Below are 22,961 nucleotides of genomic sequence, written 5' to 3'. Positions count from 1 at the left end.
TCAAAGCAAGCCTGGTAATATGCATCCTTATATTTACCATACATGCAAGTTTGGTCACATAAGGCTGATAATTAATTGGAAATGAGACCTGCCCTAATTCCTTAGCTGAAATTATGGCATGGTACCAGGAAGGAGAAAACACAACGTATAAAACCAGACAAGGATTGGGGACAAAAATCTCTTCCGTCATCAATCATAGAATTGATTGTACACACATTTGTTCAAATAGGCTACAATATACGCATACATTGTAAACAATCATAATTATGCTGTCATATGCTACACATGTATCAATATTCTGACTCGTTCATTTTAAAATATAAGGAAAGACTTGCGTAATTTTCCCAGTTTAATATTTATTTTTAAAACATATATTAAAAAAAAAACTACACAGCAACTGAATTATCACAGCTCATACAGGGAGAAAAAAGGATAAATGGCAGATCTCGAATAAAATTTGATAAAACCAGGAAAGTGAAAATACTTAACAATATATTAAAATTATTGTAACAGTTAATCATACATGTTAACTCTCCCGATTTAGGCGGGAGTCTACCGCTTTTTCACTCCATCTCCCGCCTACCGATTTATTTCAGAAATCTACCGCTTTTCTACAAAAGCTGCGTCTAAAGAATTTTTGGTTCGCTTGGGTATCCATTTTTGAAGCCACTCTCATAAAATCTCGCTAGATATTTTTAATCTGACTCGGAATCATACAAATTAATAGATTTCAAGCAGGGATTTGACAACGACAACAACATAAAACTACACATTGGTTACGATAAATTATCACATTCCTGCCATACAGCTTTTAAGAATTAGATGAAAACATTTAACATCGTCTTTAAAAGCACAGAAGCTCAAAAAATGGATAAATCTCTACTTTCGGCAGACGAACTTGTTTTAGATCTAGATTAAACCATGCCAATAAAATTTGATAAAATTGCAGGAAAGTGAAAATGAGCATGACAAATATTTGAATTTGTACAATTTATGTCAAACTTAAGGTGTTTCTGTCTTCTTCTTTGCTGTTGATATTTAAGATTAATATATTAAATACATTATATTACATGAAAGACATCGATAATTAATATATTATGCTACTTTTGAGGTGGTAGTTCTTTAACATGTATTCTTTTTCTTCATCACAATAGGTTAACATGTATGAGTGAGCATGGTACTATTAGTTATACAGGGTATGGGATGGTGCATACCTGGCGAATAAAAAAGTAAATTTCAAAAGACTATGTAACGAATTTACCCCACCGATGAAACATGTTTTATCTGGGTTTATATTGTAAATGCTTCATCGCGCTTACAATTATTCTATTTCACGGAAAAATCAACAGAGGTGGGGTAAATGTAGTTCTTTATATTTCTTGCTCTTCTTCAACTTCTTGGTGACAGATATTGGTGCCAATAAAAAAGTCAATTTCAGGAAAATGAGGTAATTGTCTACAATTATCTATAATTAATATATGTTAACCGAGAGCTAATATGAAACAACATAGACATGCCTACTATTAACATACTTGATGTGGAGGAACTAGTCAATTTTTTTTCACATTACTTCTATATGCTCCTTTGCAATTGAATTATTTCAATATAAACACTTTTATTTGCATGCTCATTGCAAGTACATGTATATGAATATAAAAAAATGTATACATTCACTAATATTGCTAAAACAATGACTCACTATTACACCGTACCTGTATATGTATATATCAGCCTATTACACCGTTAACCAGTTATACGCATGTAACAAATAATCACAGTTACATCAAAAAGCAGTGTCAGAGTAACTCAATTTTATGCATTTCATAGGTTAAAGCAATGGATAACTGAAATAGATCGATAAGTGAAATAGATCTGTCTTTACTGTTTTTCACACTAGCACGGTTTTCTGTGTTAAGTCTAGGGAGTTTCTTCGTGGGGCAATATCATCCACTATTCCCACCTCCTCCAGATCATAGAGAACTTCCAGTATACACGCTACACTCCAGGCCTGGGCTGGACAACTGCTCGGGCAAAACTGAAAACAGAAGATAGTAAAAGATTGAATTTCTTTTTTTCTTGATTAAAAAAATACTACTCACTTTGTTGGAGTTGGTATCTAACCATTTACAAAGTTATAGGCTAAAAGGCATAGGAATTTGTCTCTAATAATACTTTATGACTCAAAAAGTTACTGGATTTATTTGTAAGCTAGCTGTTGTGACCAACAGTTGTTTTTTAAACATAAAATACCACTGTGTTCCTGAAAATGATGTAAATATTGCCACTCACCATGCCATTGGAGTTTGTAAGTTCAGGGAGGGACTGCCAGGGGGAGGTCATGACATGTTCATAGTGAGGGGTCAGTCGGGTCTTAATAAAGCTGATGGTATTCCTCAGAATTCCCTTCCTCTTTGGTTCTAATGCCTTAGCAAAATAAAGCTTTGCTCTGAGGAAATACCCCAAAGGCCACACCCATTCCTGCAAAAAGTGATCATAGAAAAATATGTAGTCTCATTCATCATGTATGCATTTACTGAATTATGTTTCAAAATCAGTCTTTACATAAATACATGTATTGACCTCATATCGTTTTTCTGGAAATTAAAAACTGACTCAACATATTTACTGGGAGTGGGATCGTGAAACAAATTTAGACTTGAGTAATAATTTTAACTATTATTAATATTATTTTTTTTTATTTTAAAATTTTTTGATCTTTTACTGGCTGTTTGACTGCTAAACAATCTAAGCTCACTTCAGAGATTGACTTTTATGTAAATCTAAATTGTGTCAACATTATGGAGTCAGGTACCCCCCCCCCCCCTTTTTTTTTTAAAGAAAATTCGATTAAGTTCTATGATTTTAAAATTTTCAAAAGTTTGCTGCAATATTTTTATATATACAGATTATCGTGAATTTCCATACTTACTGGCCCTTGATGGTAGTTGAATCCATGAGCTACTTTAGGGTCATTAGAGTCATTTGAATTATCATAATCACCAACATATGCCCAATCCCTAAAACAAGATACATTTAATTACATTTTCTATGCTGTTCATAAAACTAAATAAGCATGTATTTCATGCACTGTACTGGTCAATAAGCTCCTCATAACAACCTTACATACTTGTCTTACATAGCTAAAACTTTCTTTGGATATCTAGCAAAAGGCAAGAAAATATTCTAGTATAATAAATACATGTATATAAGTGAAAAAAATATAAAGCTTTCAGACCTTGGGTCTAATGTTTTCATTCCTAATGGCCCCAAGATTACATCCTCAGCTTCTAATAGAGCTGTCCAGGCACGCTCAGGGGTGAACAGCTGTGGAGCCTAAAATTGAATTTTTAAATGTAAAAAGCTATGTTTAAAGGGAAAAAAACAAAGGCCTACAATAGTTATATCTGCTCTGATGTTCTACCTCTGACATGACCTAATGTGAAATCTAGCTCTTTATCATGATCAGATATGATGTCTGAATTTTACCTTCTGTCTTTTACCTTGGCAACTAAAAGGGATTCAACTTAAGACTGTTTTATATTGAAAACTTTGTTAAGTAAGGGGTAATGTATAAATAACACAAAAGTAAGTCATAGAATGTGTTTTCGGAAAATGATGAAATGTTGGAGGCCTTAGCTACATCTGTATGAAAGATGTGCATTAACATGCATTTTAATACACAAGTGTACCAGTTTTAAGATATATTTTATCTGGAGCTAACAAACTCTACTCAGTTACATTGTAAATATACATGTACACGGAAGTTAAGTCAAGGTCTGATAGTATATAAAAACAAATAAGTATTAACGACTAATGGTATAAAACAGAATACTAACCACCATCATGGCAATAGGGAAGTTTGGCCTGAGCTGGAAATCTGCCCAGAATGGTTTAGAGTAGTAGGAGTCTTTATAGATTCCTCTCCTGTTGATCAACTCACGGTGAGGCTCATACTCAGTAGGATCCTCGTTTATCCAGAAATGTTTCTCAAAGTTGTCTTTTAGGAGTTGAGACCATTCTTTGAATGTTACTTTACTAGAAACTCCTGCAAAATAGTGTTTATTGTTGTATAGTTCTTTAGTTCAAACCATATTATACCATAGGATTTTCATCATTAGAGCTCATGTTTCTCTCCCTTACATTGCATTCAAGTTAAATGTAGTGTAAAGGAGAGAAAACCCTTGGGTTCTGATAATGAGTATTTTACAATTCCATTTTTCTATGTAAGGATTCAGTAAGGAGTAGTCACTCTTATATTTTGTCTTCTTTTATTGTACAGGATTACTATTACAAAATTTACTCTGTATTTCCTGTAACTTGGAGTTTTACATTTAATTTGAAATTTAAAAATAAAATTTGAAACTAGCTGTAGTAAGCTATTTTACAACGTACTTTTTATATTGTGGCAAAACACCACTGATTTTGTGTTTTAAATACATATCCTTATGTACATTTCATTAATTCCACTTCAGAAAACATATAATTGAATGGCTATAACTTACCATTCTTGATTACAGAGACTCCATCATAAGGGTAGACCTCTTGCTCTGCCAAGGTTTGTAACCAGGTTACAGCAGACATACTTAGTCCTACAAGTTCTACTGCTGAGCCACACCTACGGCATAAACTCACAAAGATAAAACTAAAGAAAGGCATTTACTGTACAAGCAATTACCAGTACATCATTTAAAGAAATACTAATTCAGTACAGTAGATATTCCAGCAAGAAGTGCATTATTTTCCCCCGTAATCGGAATATTTTTGCTTTGAAAATTTTATTAAAACTATTATTACCTCGGAGTTGCAGGTTTTCCTTTTGTACCTGCCTTTACAGAACTTCCCATTTTGTCCATCCACGTGCCACAGTTATGCTCATTTCCTCCAAACACAAACCCTGTCTCCCAATTTACTCCTATCTCATTATTAAATCCTGTCAAAAATTAATCAACGTCTCCATTTAGTAGAAGACAGTAAAATGATTAAAAAATCTGATGCTTTTCTCTGACTCAAATGAACTCTACCATTTTACTTTTGAAATATTAATACATGTACTGTATACAGGGAAATATCCCCCCCCCCCCCCCCCCCCCCCCGTTTGATTTTCGCCTCTTTCGCCAATATAATTTCTTAAACAAAACGAAAATAACCCTGTATACAGTACATGTATCTCTTGAAAAGTAACGAAAGGGGAAAACAGAATAAAACATACAGCCCACAAATAAATGATATGATTTTTCTTGTACCCCCCACTATGATACCTTCATCAGACATCTGGTCATCTATCTGGGGTCCTGCATTCCTTTCTCTGTATTTCAGTCCCTCAGCATGTCTCTGTAGAGCCTCCTGTATCACTTCATGCAATGGCTGATCCTGTAAAACCAAAATGTCAAAATACATATATGTCAAGAGAAATAAACTCTTGCTGAATTCACACACAAACATCTTGATAACTAATACTTTCTCTTTAAGATTTTGTCCTGTAAATGCTGAAGACTGACTTACATATTGCCCATCAGGCTCACGGATGGGTGAATCATCACTGGGATACAGTCGAGCCACTTTTTCCTCCAATATATCTGTTCCATTAAAACTGCAGTAATCCTGTATGGATTGTAGCCACCACCAAACAGCATCACGGCAATTGTAGCGGGCACCACTTCCTTCGCTGAGTAAATTTGGGATCAAGCCATGTCGCAAACAACCTCCATAAGCCAATATGATCAACCTTGAATAATTGTCAGAAAGATGTGAACAATATATGTTTAGCATTTCTTTTCCTGCTTTGTTTAATAGACAGAATTTTAGAGTCTAAGTCTTACGGTAATAATATGTTGTCAAGGCAATACAACAAACATATAACATTCTCGATTTTTCACCGAAATAAAGTATTTGTACTGGTAATCCCAAACAAAACTAATGTTGACAACATACTTGGCATCCTCATATCTGCCTGTCAGCAAAAGTAAACCTCGCAGAGCAATAAATGTATCTCTTCCCCAGTTTCTCATGTATCTACTGGCAAAATGAGGAAATCCTAACATAATAAAATAAACACAATATTATTGCTCATTCAATACACATAACAAAGATTTTGCCAAGGAAAACAGAGAAATCTGCTGTTACATGTACAGGTAACTCTTGATGGCTCGAACTTCGATCTCTCGAAGTTCTTGATCGCTCGAAGTGAATCTCCGGTCCCGATTTTTTCCCCTAAATAACTAAGCAACTTTACTCTTGATTTCTCGAACGCTTGATCTCTCGAAACCCTTGATCCCTCGAAGTTAAAATGCAGTCCCGCTATGCATATTCTATTGAAATTTACCCTCGATACCTCGAAGTGGCTATGTGTATACAAGTTACATAATTAGCAACTTTACCTGGACATTTAATGGCCTCAGGCAGAAAATGCGGGTCTCGTGAAACGGGATGTTTATTCAGGTGACACTTATACTTCAAGGTGATAATTGATTTATAATTAATCTTATGTTGCCTATATGCTATTAAAATAATTATCATCGACTGTATTACGATAATTAGAACCGCAGTGTCTCTAAGAAATTGTAATTGCAGATTACGACACGAAACACTTAGTAAATTTAGTTTTTATTTCGAGTCAATGTCAAAGTTTAACGAAATATGAAAATCCAGAAACAGCCTCAGTGTCAATGTACAAATACTTAGAGAACTTTGTTCAATGCACGTCTTTCGAAAAATCACAATGCTATATGTACCACGCGGCGCTGTAATATGTCGTTTTCATTTAACGAATGCTTAGTATGATGTCCGTATTATAAAGAATAAAAAATTAAATATAAAATGACGATGTACATTTTTAGGTTTACTCAGATTAATAAATATTCACCTAAAATACGAAATCATATCGCTGTTTTATAAAAACCACGTGTGCAAATTAAGTTAGCACTGCATAAAAATCATTACATCTGGTAGGAATAATTTTAAAACCTGCCAAACAAACCCGGAAAATTCCGCACTCTTGAAAACTCGAACTCTTGATCTCTCAAAGTTTTTCCTCGGTCCCGCGGACTTCGAGGTATCGAGAGTTACCTGTATATTCATTTTTTTTACCAGCAGCCAGAGACAATGGGTGTTCAATGTCAGCATCTTGGGTTGTTGATTTCAGAGTCTTGGATAACCCAGGAAGTTTTGCATTCTTGACATATCCACAAAACTGAAGACTTCCTAAAGACAACATCTGGACAAAGGTTGAACCCTCTTGAATGAATCTGTATTAAAAAAAATATTTCAAAGTCAGGACAAGAATTCAAATTAAATTTATTTAATTTGCATGGATAACTGAATCAACCTTTACAACATGTTTTAGCTTTAATCTTCAATATGTAAATTTGTCATGCAAGTATTGCTTCAAACTTTGAAGACAAAAAGTGATCAAAGGCTTTTTTTTTTCTTCAAATATTACCATAAAATTCTAAAACACCCTCCTCTATCCATAAGCTTTACTTACTCAGACATAAGTTTCATGGCTTGCTCTCTAAGCACCACATATGCCCCTGTAATCACTGTGTCAAAGTAACAAGGAACCAAGAATCTAGGGGCATCTTTCAAATTGCTCAACACACTATCAAACCATTCACCAAGCTACAACACACCAAAATGGATTTTATGTGTTTTTATGATTGAGAAGTCCATATCATTAAATAGATGACTTTTATACAATTATCAGGCACATGCATGTATACAACTTTGAATAATTTAAGAAAAAAATTGCTCCTATGAAGAATACTTACATTTTTTAAGTTAGGATGAACTTTCAGTCTGTTACCCACATAATCTGCTAACCAATTACCTTCCCTTAGGTTATGACATAATGGATGTCCTAGATCATTGTTTGGGCGAACATGTGCTAACACAGCCATGAGCCCTATAATTGAATAATTCTTATATACTACATTCATGTACCCATCATAATTATCAACATCACTAAGTAGGATGCATTGTAAATGATAAATCAGAGACAATCAAAATTGCTTAACAATGTTATTTTAAGACAATATGGTAGGCCTTTACCTCTGAGTCCACAGTAAACCATGGGACCATAACCAGGGATGTCGTAAGCTCCAAATCCATTCCCATCAGCCCTCTCCTCAGAATCACACCGGTATAGCACATAATTCAGGTCAGATAAAGAGAGCTTACTGATAATGGCATGAAAATTACTCTTGTCAAATGTCTCATCAAACATGGTCTTTCCACTGTATGACCTCATTAAATATCCAAACTGACTAACTCCACGACGGATTTTTATTATGGCACTCTTAGCTTTTTGTGGAAGGGTCTGTCTACAAAAGAGAAGAATAGTCAGGATGAGGTTTCAACTTTGAGAAAATATAAGAGTGAAGCTAAGAGTATTCACAGATATGGGTCTGTTGGAATGTAAGAAAAATAAAGAGGCTCATGGGCATTTAACTTCAATCACTAATGACCATTAATCTGTACTTCATCAGTTTTTTTCTGTATATTACTATGTAAAACTTTGACAGCCCATTGTGATCCCTCCCTACTCCTCAGCATCATGCATGATTTGAAACAAATCTGATTTTTCAGAAATTCACTGAGAAATATTGACTTACTTGAAAACTATTACAGAACCAGGTGGAAAGGTATAGAAGTCCACTACGGAGACGTCTCCCTCTTTCCTGATTTTGATTAATCCACTCGCACTGGGCTCCACATTTTCTTTTACGTCCAAATAATAATTTGGCAGACCATTGATAAAATTGGGGTTCTTTTCGTACTTGAATCCCTTAGTTTCACCAAAAAGAGCCTCAAATTCTATCTCTATTATGTCTCCTGTAAATTATATTAAACATCGTTACAAATTTACAAAATGAACCAGAAGTCTCTGAAAAGAGTAGAACTCTTAGTGGTCTGTACTTAACCAGAAGTCTCTGTCGAGACTGAAGCTCTACTGGTTTGTACTTATAAAAAAGGAAGTGAAAAGTAGCAGTGGGACTTGGAACTTTCCAACAGCAATAAATAGAATAATGCTGCTTGATTAAGCTCTTTTTGTGGCAAGATATCGCAATAACACTACAGCTGTAGGAGTAGCTTTTAATAAACTTTTACAGTATTTTCAATTTTAGTAACCACGGCAACACCGTTCATCGAAATCAAAAACCGATATAAAGAATTAAGTATTTTAGTGTAGTCTACTTGTGTGCCAAGTTAAATTGAAATCAGACTAACACTGTAGGAGAAGTAGCATTTTGAAAGTATTTCATAGAAATTTCTATTTTTAGTAACCACCGCAACACTGTTCATCGATATCAAAAACCGATATATAGAATTATATATCTTAGTGTAGTCTACTTGTGTGCCAAGTTATATTGAAATCAGACCAAAACTGTTGGAGAAGTAGCATTTTGAAAGTATTTCACAGAAATTTCTATTTTTTAGTAACCACGGCAACACCGTTCATCGAAATCAAAAACCTATATCATTCTAGAATTATATATCTTATTGTAGTCTACTTGTGTGCCAAGTTATATTGAAATCAGACCAGAACTGTAGGAGGAGTAGCATTTTGAACAAAAATTTCTATTTTTAGTAACCATGGCAACACCGTTCATCGAAATCAAAAAGCGATAAACAGAATTATGTATCATAGTATAGTCTACTTGTGTGCCAAGTTACTGTAGACGTACTTTTTTCCACGGGGTCATAATTCCGCTGAATCTCAATTTCTGTTTAATCCGCGGGTAGAAAATTACGCGGGTTTTCTAGATTGTCACTATATGCCTTACATTTATGTTAAGTACGCTTGAAACATTGTGACCGCGTACATAGCGTAACTTAATACCACGCGGAAAAAAGTACTTCTACAGTATACTGAAATCAGGCCAAAACTGTAGGAAGAGTAGCATTTTGAAAAATTGTTTACAGACAGACAGACAGCTAGACGGATGGACGCCGGATGCATTAATATCGCATAAGCTCTTCTGGTCTCTGACCAGTAGAGCTAAAAATTAGCACTTGGTTGTGTAACTATGGCAACAGCAATAAATAAGATAATGCTCCTTGGTTTATACTTTTATTTAAGGCAAGTTTAACTTAAATTGGACAAACACTGTGGAAGGAGTATACTTTTGAAAGACTTTCATAGAAATTTCTAATTTTAGTTATAACTGCAAACCCTTTCATTTAATAAAATTAAATTGGTTTAGTCTTCTTGTGTACAAAATTTAATTGAAACCAGAGAATTTAAGCTTCTCTCAGATTGTAAACAAATAATTTAGTTTAGACAGGTTTTATATGAAACATGAACATTAACAGATTCTTTATGATTGAGACAAACTTATACATGAAATTTTGCGTGCACACCTAAAAATGTTTACACCTGATTAGACAATAAACATGCATTATCTAGAATAAATAGAACTGTACAAACCATGTATGTGTAAAGGGCGAATGTTCTGTGGATTCTGAAAGGCTGTCCTGGCTACCATAACAAACGACTCGTGATTCTGGGGATTGTGACGAGTTATAGCTACAGTATCATGTGTCAGCTGATCCACAAACACCTGAAAATAAAGGCGATTCAAGGTAAATAGGATTTAAGGGGAAAATCTCTCTCCACTTCATTGTGAAAAGATGATAAAATTATTTCATATTCTGAAGATGGTATTGCTATAAAGCCTATAATGCCACCTGTATACTGCACATTTTTTGGTTATTTTTTTAAAATAAATTTTTCTTTCTTAATTAAAGGGTCCCAATATGACATCTATTTTTCATTGTTTTGTACATGCTTCAATTCCAATTTACTGTACATACCACATTTGTCATACACAGTTAGCCAGTAGTTTTCAATTCTAAACAAACTTAAAAACCTTGTCTAGAACATTATTTGTTGCATAATCTAATGATGCAATATATGTGCTGGAACTACAATTTTCCTATGCAGGCACTTGATATTAATGACATCCAACAACCCAGAGTGAAAAAATACTCATCTATACATGTACTACACAATTTTATATATATTTTTTGAGGGTCAATTTTTTTGTCATAGTAAGATCATGGATAAGGAAAAGCAGATATTGCTTCAGATCTATTTCAAAAGGTAGCCATATATATATTGAACCATTTTGACACAAACTCTTCCATTCTCTAAAAGATACACTGTAGGTATTTAATGAAGTGTGTTTGAAAATGATATAAACTACTTTTCTCTTCTTTTAGCAAAAATATGTCAATCTTAAATTATTTACCAGAGCACATTATATATCCAAGACAAGGGCATACTAAGGAAGAAATTCCAAGATGTAAAATACAAACATGCATGGCTATGCCCTGTATAATTATTAAAATAATGTTTACTCAAATAAAAATATACCTCAGAATATCCTGCAAGACTAAGCTTATAATGGAGATTATTCAACATCTTTTTCCCAGCAGTGATTCCAAATTTTTCATTCATAAATGGTGGTTCTGGAAATTCCCATGTAGCCCATGACATGTACAGCCTCTTCTCATTTACAACATGTATCTGTATGTAGAACATTTACGGTTATTTTTGAGTTATCTTTCAAAAAAATTAAACAATTAAAGGATATACTTAACTTTGTAAAAGCTGTTGTGTTTTTAGAGATTATCCCTTGTCCTGATTTAAGATTCTACTACTTGAATTTTACTTATATTCTTACATGATGTGGAACCAGTTGGTCGTAACCACGGTTACTGCCTGTTGCACAGCAGGCCATGGAAACAATGGCTGAAGATGGAAACAGGTCGTAAGGACTTCTTTTCTAAAGGTAAAGCAGACATAGTCATTATTAATCTTAGCAATACAATTCTATCTTGGACATGTACAGTAGTTGTAATGCTTCAATAATTGATGACCTCATAGATAAACAACAAAAAGTTTACAAACCTCTACTGGGCTCTCGTTGTCATGAGTCTGATCAAAGAACAGGGCCTGTGCTGTGGTGGGCAGTAGAGGCTGCACACGAGGCTGGATGAAGGATCCACAAGCAGTACCTCCATATTTATATACCAGTCTACCAAGGTCACCGCAGTTTCCAGCACTCATAGCCTCTATGTAAGAAAACATTTACCTTAATGGCTTATATTTTTCAATGTCTATTTATCAAAAAAAATAGATATTTGTACAAGCCCTTTTCTTTCATATCTAATTCGATTTGTATAAAAATAACAATTTTTTTTTTTACCTCGTATCAGAGAATTGATTCCTAATTTGTTCATAAAGATGTTGTCTACACTCTCACTTCCAGTAAACAGTTCTGCCACTACATACAGGTCTGGTCTGATCTTACGGGCCACGTCCAGCATGTACTGCAATAGAAACAGTGTGGGTCACTACATACGTCAATAATTAATCCAATGAAAAACAGTGTCTTAAAAAAACAAAAATTATTAATGTTGACAAGTTTCAAAGTGAAACCCCAACCAGGAATCTGTTTACAAATTAAATTTTCTTTTCTGTCAGTGACCTTGAACTGGTCCCATAGACTACCAAGACCTTCTAAACAAGAAAAGGTCCTAACACACATATTTACCATTTAATTCTGCTAGTGACCTTGAACTAGGCCAAATTAACTTGGGTAAATTTATGCCATGCAGTGGTCTTCAGGTTTTTTTTTTTGCCAAATACATGTATTAGCTCCAAATCTCCTAGACACATCAGCAGAGAAAGACAGACAGACAGTTAAGGGGTATCCTATACATGTCTCCAAACCCTCAAAACAATTGCTTCTTACCTCTGCTACATGGATAGGTGTGCTGTGACAGTTGTCTAGTCTCACTCCATGAAAGATTCTAACAGTAGTTTCTGTGTACTCCTTCATATGTTGCCATAGATATGGGCAATCCTTGGGCTCTTTCCCATACCTAAGTTTACAGCTGTCACCCCATGGCACTAATTCTCGCCGCAAATAAACATATCTGTCTGAATTAAAAAAAAAAATTAAAACATTCACTTGAAAAATTAAAACCTTCTCAAGAAAAAATTGCTTTAAAATTTGCAGCTTACAGCAGTCTTGACTTCGAACATCTTGACTTGCCAAGGGTTTCTGATCCACTCCATTGGTTTCTGAGTAGTGAAGCAGATCTGAAACACTTGTCTGGCAGAGATGAACTAAGAATTTAAGGTTAAAGTTACCTGGATCAGCAAAATTCCTGAGAGGGTCATCTCCCATCACCCACCCATTGACTGCCATGATGAGCCTCCCCGAGTCCCCAGCCATGTTATCCTCCTCTGTTGCCAGCGTACCCTCATACTCCGTGGGTTGTACAAAGTAACTGAAAGTCAAAAGATAATGAGTAAAAGCTAACTTTTACCTATTGGAATCATATAAATATAATTCTAATCAGGGAAGTGAACTGGAAATGATGCACTTAATATGAAGCACAGATGCCCATTTTGCTACCGGGAACAAGATTAAGTTGTCTTATTCTGTGAATAGCTCATGACAGCATTTTTCCATAATGGTACATACTTAAACATAAGAGGTTCCTTTTCTGAGACCTTCCCTAATCTTGGACCATGGCCATCAACAAATCTGTACTTGGCATTGGCCACAAAGTTAGCAATAGCAGTATTTATATGGTCCTGAACTTCAGCTGTTTTGTTTCTGTTGAGCTCTTCTAGCTTTCCTCTGAATTCATCACAGCATCTTTTAATGCGTTCTGCTCTACTTGTTACCCCTGGCCTAAAAAGCAGACAAACCATTTTTTATTTATGCTTATACTGCCTCTTTCATCCTATGCTAACAGTGCACCTATTCTTTCATTTTCAATAAAAAAAAATATGACCATACGAATAAATATGGTAAAGTAAAAGTCAGAATGACAAAGCTGTAGCAAATGTTATTCCTTATATCCATCAAATCACAGTATGATATTGATACCTGTCTGTGTTGTAAAGATGGAGAGCTGTGTTCATATCCACTGTACTCTCATTCCTTCTGTACTGTGGGTCCTGGATCAAGTCTAGCTGTGGTCTGGATGAGGAGAGAGGTCTGGCCTCTATTGAAAGATAAATGATATCGCAAGTAACAATCTAACATGAATATGCCTATACAAAAAAATCTTCCAATTTTTATAGTGAGCATTTAGTGTTCATGAACATTCAAATAAACATACCTTCAACTGCTTTCTTGAATTCCTTCAACACAGCCTCAAGATTCATTATGAAAAACTCATGTATCTTGTAGTTTGGAAAAACAACTTCATGTAAAACTCTGCTAATTGCCTATTGTAGAGGGAAACAGCAGGATAAGCAAAGAAAAGAAATTAATGGTACAGTAAAACGCTCTAGTACAGAAAAGTATTCAAAGTAATGAATAAACCAGATTAGAAACTTTCCATATAACACTACAGTTGACTGTCATTTATAGTTTTTTCTTCCATGCAATTCTATGCAAGTACAAATAATAAGCAAAAATACTTTATACAAAAAAGAATTACCTCCAAATGACCAACACTGTCCACAATAGCAGGTACTCCTTTGGATTCATATTTGCCCTCCCCAACATCTTTGCTAAAGTGAAGAAGAATTCTATCCACTAGAAAAGCTGGCTTTAAATGTGGAGAGTTGACTAAATTGTACCCACATTCTGGGTGTTCAGTTAGCCAAGCTGAATCATTGGCTGTGTGATTCAAAACCAAATCAGTCATTGATAAAACCTTCCAATTTCCCACCATTTCATTCACAAGTCTTTCCACATCATCATATCCATATGTCTTGTCTTTAGAATTAAAAATTGGATTCAGTCTTAACTGATTTCTGATTGAGTAAGCAGAGTTAGATTGTCCTAGTTCTTGAATAGGGGTGAAATGGATCATGTTATACCCAGTCTCATAAGACACCTTGAGTCTACCCTCCCACTCGGGGAAGGGGCCCAGAAGCTTGGAAATGACAGATTGACACTGTATGCTGTCCAAATTAAGTTCCTCTGCTTCATCTTCATCATCCTCATCAGTAGCTTCAGCAGTAGCCAGAGACAGAACAGGGTCCACCAAGAAGTAACCTTGACCATCTGCATGTCGTCTGTCCCCACTGTCAAATGAAATAGAGCTGATTTACAGTTCATATGAAAAGACAAGGCAGTGATTAAAGACAATCTCCAAAAGTTTAATACAACTGCATCACTTAAATAAATGTTAAATTAATGTATGTCAAGATGATTTTTTTTTGTATACAAACAACAGTCTAACATACACCATAAATATTTACACCCAACACGTGTGTATAGTGTCTATTGCATCTACCGACTAAAAAAAGTTAGACTTAATAGCAGGTTGGGAGAAAGTTGTATAGTACGTTATTCAAGAAAAAGACCTAGATTAGTTAGAGATAGAGCAACAAACAACTATTTAAGGAGAAAAGCTTTAAGATGGGTTCAATGGCCCATGGGCCACAGTGCTTACCTGAGTCACCTTGGCACTGCTGTTCTCCATATGGTTTTCACCTTGTCATACATGTACATTAATTGATTCCCTACTGCTGCCCCACCCTACCCACGAGGCCATGCCTAAAACAATTTAGAATCTACACTTTCCCTGGAAGCTTCCATGTAAGTTTCACCTTTTCTGGCCCAGTGATTTATGAGAAGACTTTTTTAATGAATCCACTTCTATTTTACTTAATTATCTACCCTTGGAATAGGGTTTGGTTCTTCATTTTGACAATTTAGAATCTCCGTCAGCCAGGGATGCTTTGTGCTAAATTTGGTTAAAATTTGCCCAGTGGTTCCTGAGAAGAAGTTGAAAGTGCAAAACAAACAGACAGACACCAAGTGATCAGAAAAGCTTTCAGCTCAGGTGAGCTAAAAAAAAAATTGTTTGAGAAACGCTACCAATGGCAGCTCACTGCTAATTTTTTTTTCTCATTTTTTGGGTTTTTTTTTTTGTTTTGAAAAGAAGATCATATTTTAAGGTTATGAGATCATAAGAATTGGAACCCCCAAAAAGGTCATGTAACAAAGAATATACAGGTGAAAAAAAAGTCCTAATAGGCTAATACCACCTGTTTATATGTTAAAGTCATGGAAGGTTGACATTTTCCAAAAGTAGGTCCAACACCAAGGTTAAAAGTCAAAAGGTAAAAAAACTGTTGGTACTCAAGGTAAGGTCTTGTTACAAGAAAGAAATATGTCCATAGGACATGAATGCCCCGCCGAGGATATATTAGTAAAGCAACATGAAAATTTGTATGTGTATAAAATTTGATCAGTTTGGTTCAGGTAGGGCTTATAGTTACATGGGAATAAAAATATAGGTCAGATCCAGCATCCGAAGCAAGTCTGGTAGTGTCCATCCCTAGATGCATCATCCATGCAAGTTTGGTTCAAGTAGGAATTATAGTTACTTGGGAATGAAAATATAGGTCAGATCCAGCATCCACAAGTCTGTTTCCATATGCATCATCCATGCAAGTTTGGTTCAGGTAGGGCTTATAGTTACTTGGGAATGAAAATATAGGTTCCAATCCGAAAGTCTGGTATGTCCATCCCTAATGCATCATCCATGCAAGTTTGGTTCAGGTAATAGCTCAAAAAATATAGGTAAAAAAGCAAGTCTGGTATGTCCATCCCTAGATGCATCATCCATGCAAGTTTGGTTCAGGTCTTGTTATATAGAAGATCCAGCATCCGAAAAGTCTGGTCAAAAATCCATGCAAGTTTGAAAATCAATAAAATTAGGTTGCATCCGAAGCAAGTCTGGTAGTGTCCATCCCTAGATGCATCATCCATGCAAGTTTGGTTCAGGTAGGGCTTATAGTTACTTGGGAATGAAAATATAGGTCAGATCCAGCATCCGAAGCAAGTCTGGTATATTAGATGCATCATCCATGCAAGTTTGGTTCAGGTAGGAATTATAGTTACTTTATTGGTAGCATCCGAAGCAAGTCTTGTAGAGAGCAAGTTTGGTTCAGGTAGGACTGTTACTTGAACAGATCATGCAATCTTGCCATCCCTAGATGCATCATCCATGCAAGTTTGGTTCAGGTAGGATTTATAGTTACTTAATGAAACAGCCAAAGAAAGCATCTGGTAGTGTCCATCCCTAATGCAAATGCAAGTTTGGTTCAAGGGCTTATATACAATGAACAATATATTTACATTTGCAAGTTTGTGTTTTTTACTTGGGAATGAAAATATAGCCAACTGTGAAAGTTGATTTGAATACCATGCAAGTTTGTCCCAGTTGGGCTTATACTCCTTAGGAATGGACCTGCTTCAAAAACTTTAATCTGAAAAAATGTACATCCAGTATCGTGCAAGTCTGTGTGATTCACACCCAAGTTTGTATCCACATGTGAAGTTTGATAACACCATCTTGAATGGTATGTTTAAAACTGCACTATTTAAGAAAAGTGAGGTCAAGGTCATGTCAAGGTCAAAAAATGTTACACACTCTCATCAATATCTCACACAAAACTTAAGTTTCTTGGAAACTTATTTGAACTTGTGACGGAATGGAAGGATCACATGACAAACACAATATGCCTTTAAAATTTAAAAAATTAATAAAAATCAATAAAATTTTGAAAAAAAGGATGCCCAAAATAAAAACCGGTTATGTTATAATATATATGTACATATAAATTGTTTTAGCAACAAAGAGCCAAAGAAACAGATGGACAGACCAAAAATCTTTGCAAAATACAAAACAATATATTTACATTTGCTGTGTTTTTCTAGCAAGCCAACTGTGAAATTGATTTGAATACCATATTTGTGTATACTCAAGCTAGCGAGAAACACAAAAACACTTTAAGTTTATGCCTATGTGACAAGTCTGTGTGATTTACACACCAATACTCTCACAAAACTTAAAAACATTCCTTAAATAATGATCAGCACAGCCTTTAAAATTTGAAGCTGCAGAAATAACCTACGATATAGTATATATATATACACAAAAAACTTCATATTTCAATATACACAAAATATTAATATACATATAAATATACACAAAAGACAAAACATCTGAATATTATTGAAGTCAGCTTATAAAAACCTCCTTCACAACTCAAAAGAGTATATCCTGTTCTGACCAGATTTTCACACAAATGACAAGACAAATAAGTATCCAATCACAGGAAATATTTTACGTCATTTATTACGTGGTGAATTAGTGACTGTGATACATAGAGTGTGGTACATGTATGAGCAATATAGGAAGCAAGCTCAAAGAAAATGTTTAGTGATTAAGCATAGTAAAAAGAAGTACACACATACTCCATAAAATTTGTAATTTTTGAAATATTTTTGTCGAGTGGTACTTCTGAAGTAGCAGCTTGAAAATAATTGTCTCTTACAGACATGAAATCCCATATACAGTTTCAAAAACTTCCATATAAGCAAACATTACAAAGTTTGAGGAGGAAGTATATATTATTAATTTTTTGCCTCATATAATAATGACAAGGAAGAGCAGTTGACAACCTTATTAGTTCATGTACCGGTACATAGGTTACATACATAACACTGTTTGGCTCCTTTTACTTTACATGTAACTAATTAATCATTTTCATTTTTCTTAACTGATTTTCAAGTTTGACTAAAATATTTCCATGTATGTATAACATTAAGTAAGTGAAAATATTTTTCATTAAAAAAAAAAATATCAAGGAAAACAGAACTCTGGCTAATAATGTATTAAAACGTGTGATTCTTAAATCATTAAAGTTTAAAATAATATATTGTATACATTCAAATATAATGCTTTCCTTCACAACAGGAAATAAAAGAATAAAGGGGGAAAAGGAAAAATCCATCTACAAATAAATCTGATTGATTTATATGTCTACATGTGATTAAATTGACTTGATATATGTGTGTATGCACCTTAAAGTATCCTTTCAACACGTTCAATGAGAGATCAAAGCAACCAAGTCTTGCACTTGAAAAATTTAACTCTTAAACTGACACATAAAATCACCAAATAAAGTTTGTGTGAATGTTTATGTTGTCAATGCATAGAATCCAAAGTATTTTTTAGAGACCAAACATCTCCAGGTAAAACTGTGGATGATAAAATAAAGTGTGAAATGCTATGCAAATATACATGTCCAAAAATGGCCACAACTCAAACTGCTCTGTTTAAAACATATTTACACTTGAGAAATAAATTACATATGTAGCTTATATCTATTGTTGGTTCTTAGAAATGAATCAATCTCTATAAGTAAATTGAAAATTAATGCCAGCTGGGACACAAGAATGCATTTTTTAATTTTAAGATCAATACCATCTAGAAAGTTCTCACAAAAAAAGAAAATACACCATATTTCTTACATCCACAGCAAAAAAGCTACCAAAAAATCAATTTTAAGTCAAAAAAAACAAAACAAAACAAAAACACAGAGGGTGCTGAAGCTTAATATACAAACTGTAATTTGGTGTCAGCCAACATACAGGAACATTCACATTCTTTTGCATCAATGCATTCCCCACTTTCAGCACAAGGAAAATTAAGTATATAAAATATTGTAAAATCTTTACGTTATTTCTGACAACAATCAATAAAAAGTATATTAAATTGTTTTATTTCAGCAACTTATAAAGTTCATAATATGAAAGGAAAACTTGCATATAAATTATAGTAAAACTTGCATAAAAATCAACTTTCCCTAATTTTCTTGCTACAAAAATTTTCATGCAAAAATGCCTAAAATACAAATATGTACAAGGAATGAGCATGTTTTTCAGGCTGTCCAAAAATCTTAGTTAATCTTAATCATTGACAAATAACATGCTTGCCCCTTCTATTTTCCTTTTCTTTTTAAAACTGGGGTCGAATACAAAAATAGGAAAAAGGTGAACCCCAGATTTAAAAAGAAAAGAAAAATGGAAAAGGGGGGGGTCCATACCCCAAGTGCCTGTGCATTCAAGGTGTTAAAGTGAATAACATTTATAGCTTAATACCATTCCATGCAGGTTCATTGTTATCATTTTGTTTTTTCAAAGTACTTTCTAAATGATGTATTGTATGAAATAGTCAGCATTCAAAGAAAGAGCTTGATTTTAACTGCGTTATACAGTGTAAATGTTTGTCAGCTACAACTGCTTATTCCAAGTTAATATATTTTAAAAATTACTTTGTACAGTTTCTCAAACATTCTGCTTTGAAATACTTTAAAAGGGCTACATTGGGTATACCGGTAATATCTTTTAGCCCATTGCTTCATTTTCACTTGTATATTATCATTTGATTATGAAAACTAAACTTTTCTTGCATTTAAAATCATATCTGTGAAACTTATCGATGAGAAATAACACCCCCCTTCAGTCCTTTTCAGCCTTTTTTTAAGTCTTGGGCAAACTGACATCAGCTTATAGAGAGGTAATTGTACACTTCTGATGAATAATGTACTGGTAGATCACAAAATTCACAAATTACCTTATATTTGCTACAAAATTATTTGGTATTTACAAACATACATACTAATATATCCAGGTGACCCAAATTCCTATTTTTCCAGTCTCACATATTTATATGAAAACATAAAGTTTTCACACATAAAAATTGATTTACAGTATAAGAAGAGGCATTGTACCTTTTATCTGCTGTAAAGTAATAGTTGAAGGACCCTGCAGTGTTGATGTGAACTTCTGCGTAAACATCATGTCTGTCAACCTTGGAACCACTAGGGCTGATCCATTTCAGCTCTGTGTAGTTGGTTCTATCAAATGGTTCGCTTTTCTTTGTTGGGTGATTGCAAAATAATCGTACAGGGCTGACAAACAGTGAAGGTCCCAGATTAAATCTTAATATCCATCCTAAAAGGAATTCAAAACAAGTACAGTGTATTCAATATCATTTAATATTTTGAATGATGTTTAGTTAGTTTAGTACTTTTTAAAGGACATTAGATAAGTCCCTCTCTGATATATCTAGCTCATAACTTTATTTTCACTCCAAACTCAACAGAAAACACACAGACATAAATGAAAATCTTTTTGCCATGTTGAAGTACTTTTTCTTTGTACTTCAAGAAAAAGAAATTATTGATATACATTTTCTCTTATATAATTTGATTTTGTCATTTATGCATTGACCAAATCTAGATGCCAAGTGGAAAAAATCTCATTTTTGCCAAAATCTATTCCTGATCATTATTTACTGAGTGATGTACATGTACATGTATTATCATACTTTAAAAAAGGTTACTTTTATTTTTTCAGCTTCATGTGAAAATAAACTCTTTCACAATACATTTCTTCATAAAATGATTATGAAGGAAATTTACCAAATTACAAAAAGCTTTCTTCAGTTGGCTTGATTTCTATTTTTTCCCACCTTTTTGTAATCTATACAGAGTTGTCTCCCTGTTTTCTCCTCCATTCAGGGTCAGAACTCGGATCTGCTTGGTAAGCATGATTTCCCCTTCACTCTAAAACGGAAGAAAATATACATGAATGATTTTTATGGTAAAAATTCTCTTCAAGATCCACCTAAATCTCTGATATTGATCATTACCAATACAATCAAAAATTATATCATTAAAAATTCTTCTTCACTATCTGTCTGTGAGACAGTGGCAAAAACATTTAGTTCTATTTAAACTGTGCTGGAAAGGAGAAAATGTGTGTCTGGATTGGAAATCATACCTTGGGTCCATGCAATACTCAGTAAGGTGTTCTATAACCACTGATATAAAATCCAGGCTGATATCCACATTCCAAAACAAAATTAATATACCAGGTAGAGTAATTTGATACAAATCCATGTACCGGTAAGTGTTTTCCATTTTGAAATAGTTTTGTAATTTTTAATTCCTTTTGTCTGTTGAATATATATTGAAAATGTATAAAAGACATTCTGCCAAAGGAAAGACATTGTCTTTTTTTCAAGTAAATGGACAATTAGCATATACAAGAAGCAATTTTAAATAAACTTGGAGTCCTGATGCAATATTAACTTTAAGTACAGTTTAAGTTGCAGAGGGATGTGAGAAGTGGCATGCCCATATAGGAGGGAGCCAAAGGGATTAAAAAGGGGGTTTAACTTTGAATGTCAAGCACTTTGAAAATAGTTATCATAATGGATTAAAATCAGTTCTTTTCCCTTCAGTTGACATATATATTTATATTTTTTAGGGAAATTATAACTGTTCAAAGAGATATAGGTTCTGACTTCTGATTCATTATAAAAGCTATTAATTATGCCTCGTTATAATGATATTCATAAATTATACTCTCTCATTTGAATTTTATCATTCAAATCAAAGTATTTTTTTTCCCTGTATTTCATGTGACATCCAGTGAACAAGAGGTTTTGCAGCAGTTGACAGCTGTTTTTGAACTTTTTACCTTTGGTTCTTTGTATGCTCTAAATTTAAAGGACTTTGACCTAAAAAGTAGCTTACATGACAGAATATCTGTAAATTGTCAAGGTTGCATGATTTGCTCTAATATATGCATGCACATTAGTGACACCGACAGGCAGTACGCTTGATCCAGAATGAAGTTTGCCCACTTAAAGATAGTTTAACTGACTATAGTATAAAAAGTTAAAATTAAAAAACAAAAATATTAGTGCTCTAGAAATAGGAAAAACGTATACAATTATAGAACATGTGTTTTAGATCCACCACTTTGTGCATGCATCAAATATCCCGTTATTTCAATGATTTTGCAAGAAATAATGCACTTTTGAAGATAGTAGACATAAACAACTTAGTGTCTTGCACCCTAAAAAGCTATTGTTGTTACCTACCTATAATGCGATTGCATTGAAATTATGCCGTCTGCTACGCAGCTTCCACAACGGCCTTCAGAAAGGGCGACATTCATCAAGGACAATCGCAACTTCTCGGGCCTTTATCTAAAGCTTAGAGGATTCCGAAAAAATATACGATTTACGAATTTTTGTTTCTAAAAGGGCCTAAATGTTCAATTTTTATGTACTTTTTGTTGCTGTTGTTTGTTTCTTTTTTACTTAAAAGTTTT

General features: G+C 33.9%; 1 protein-coding gene across 1 annotated transcript; it reads right to left on the bottom strand.

The window, feature by feature from the left end:
- Window positions 1–1,361: 1,361 nt before the first annotated feature.
- LOC134238641 (glycogen debranching enzyme-like) lies at window positions 1,362–22,827 on the bottom strand. Its single transcript, XM_062720763.1, has 29 exons — window positions 22,729–22,827; window positions 21,310–21,403; window positions 20,567–20,789; window positions 14,467–15,058; window positions 14,143–14,251; window positions 13,908–14,025; window positions 13,497–13,709; window positions 13,160–13,299; window positions 12,759–12,946; window positions 12,210–12,333; window positions 11,912–12,075; window positions 11,685–11,786; window positions 11,375–11,527; window positions 10,427–10,559; window positions 8,610–8,829; window positions 8,047–8,318; window positions 7,767–7,900; window positions 7,484–7,617; window positions 7,087–7,244; window positions 5,932–6,034; window positions 5,503–5,725; window positions 5,259–5,370; window positions 4,795–4,930; window positions 4,503–4,615; window positions 3,837–4,045; window positions 3,236–3,333; window positions 2,930–3,017; window positions 2,290–2,478; window positions 1,362–2,035 (listed from the first exon to the last, which is right to left on the bottom strand). The coding sequence occupies exons 2-29, from the start codon at window positions 21,386–21,388 to the stop codon at window positions 1,889–1,891; spliced, it is 4,674 nt and encodes a 1,557-aa protein (XP_062576747.1). The 5' UTR covers window positions 21,389–21,403; window positions 22,729–22,827; the 3' UTR covers window positions 1,362–1,888.
- Between the last annotated feature and the right edge of the window lie 134 nt (window positions 22,828–22,961).

Source organism: Saccostrea cucullata, unplaced genomic scaffold, assembly GCF_032062105.1.
Source record: "Saccostrea cucullata isolate Sc308-1 unplaced genomic scaffold, CSIRO_AGI_Scuc_v1 ctg196, whole genome shotgun sequence".
NCBI lineage: Eukaryota > Metazoa > Mollusca > Bivalvia > Ostreida > Ostreidae > Saccostrea > Saccostrea cuccullata.
This window is presented reverse-complemented; position numbering and strand designations above follow the sequence as displayed.

Excerpts from the sequence above, each read along its gene's own strand:
- LOC134238641 (XM_062720763.1), bottom strand. The coding sequence starts at position 21,388 with ATGCTTACCAAGCAGATCCGAGTTCTGACCCTGAATGGAGGAGAAAAC. Across the intron at positions 7,245-7,483 it reads GCCATGAAACTTATGTCTGA|ATTCATTCAAGAGGGTTCAA; the intron begins GTAAGTAAAGCT and ends TTTTTAATACAG. Across the intron at positions 3,018-3,235 it reads ATGAAAACATTAGACCCAAG|GGATTGGGCATATGTTGGTG; the intron begins GTCTGAAAGCTT and ends ATCTTGTTTTAG.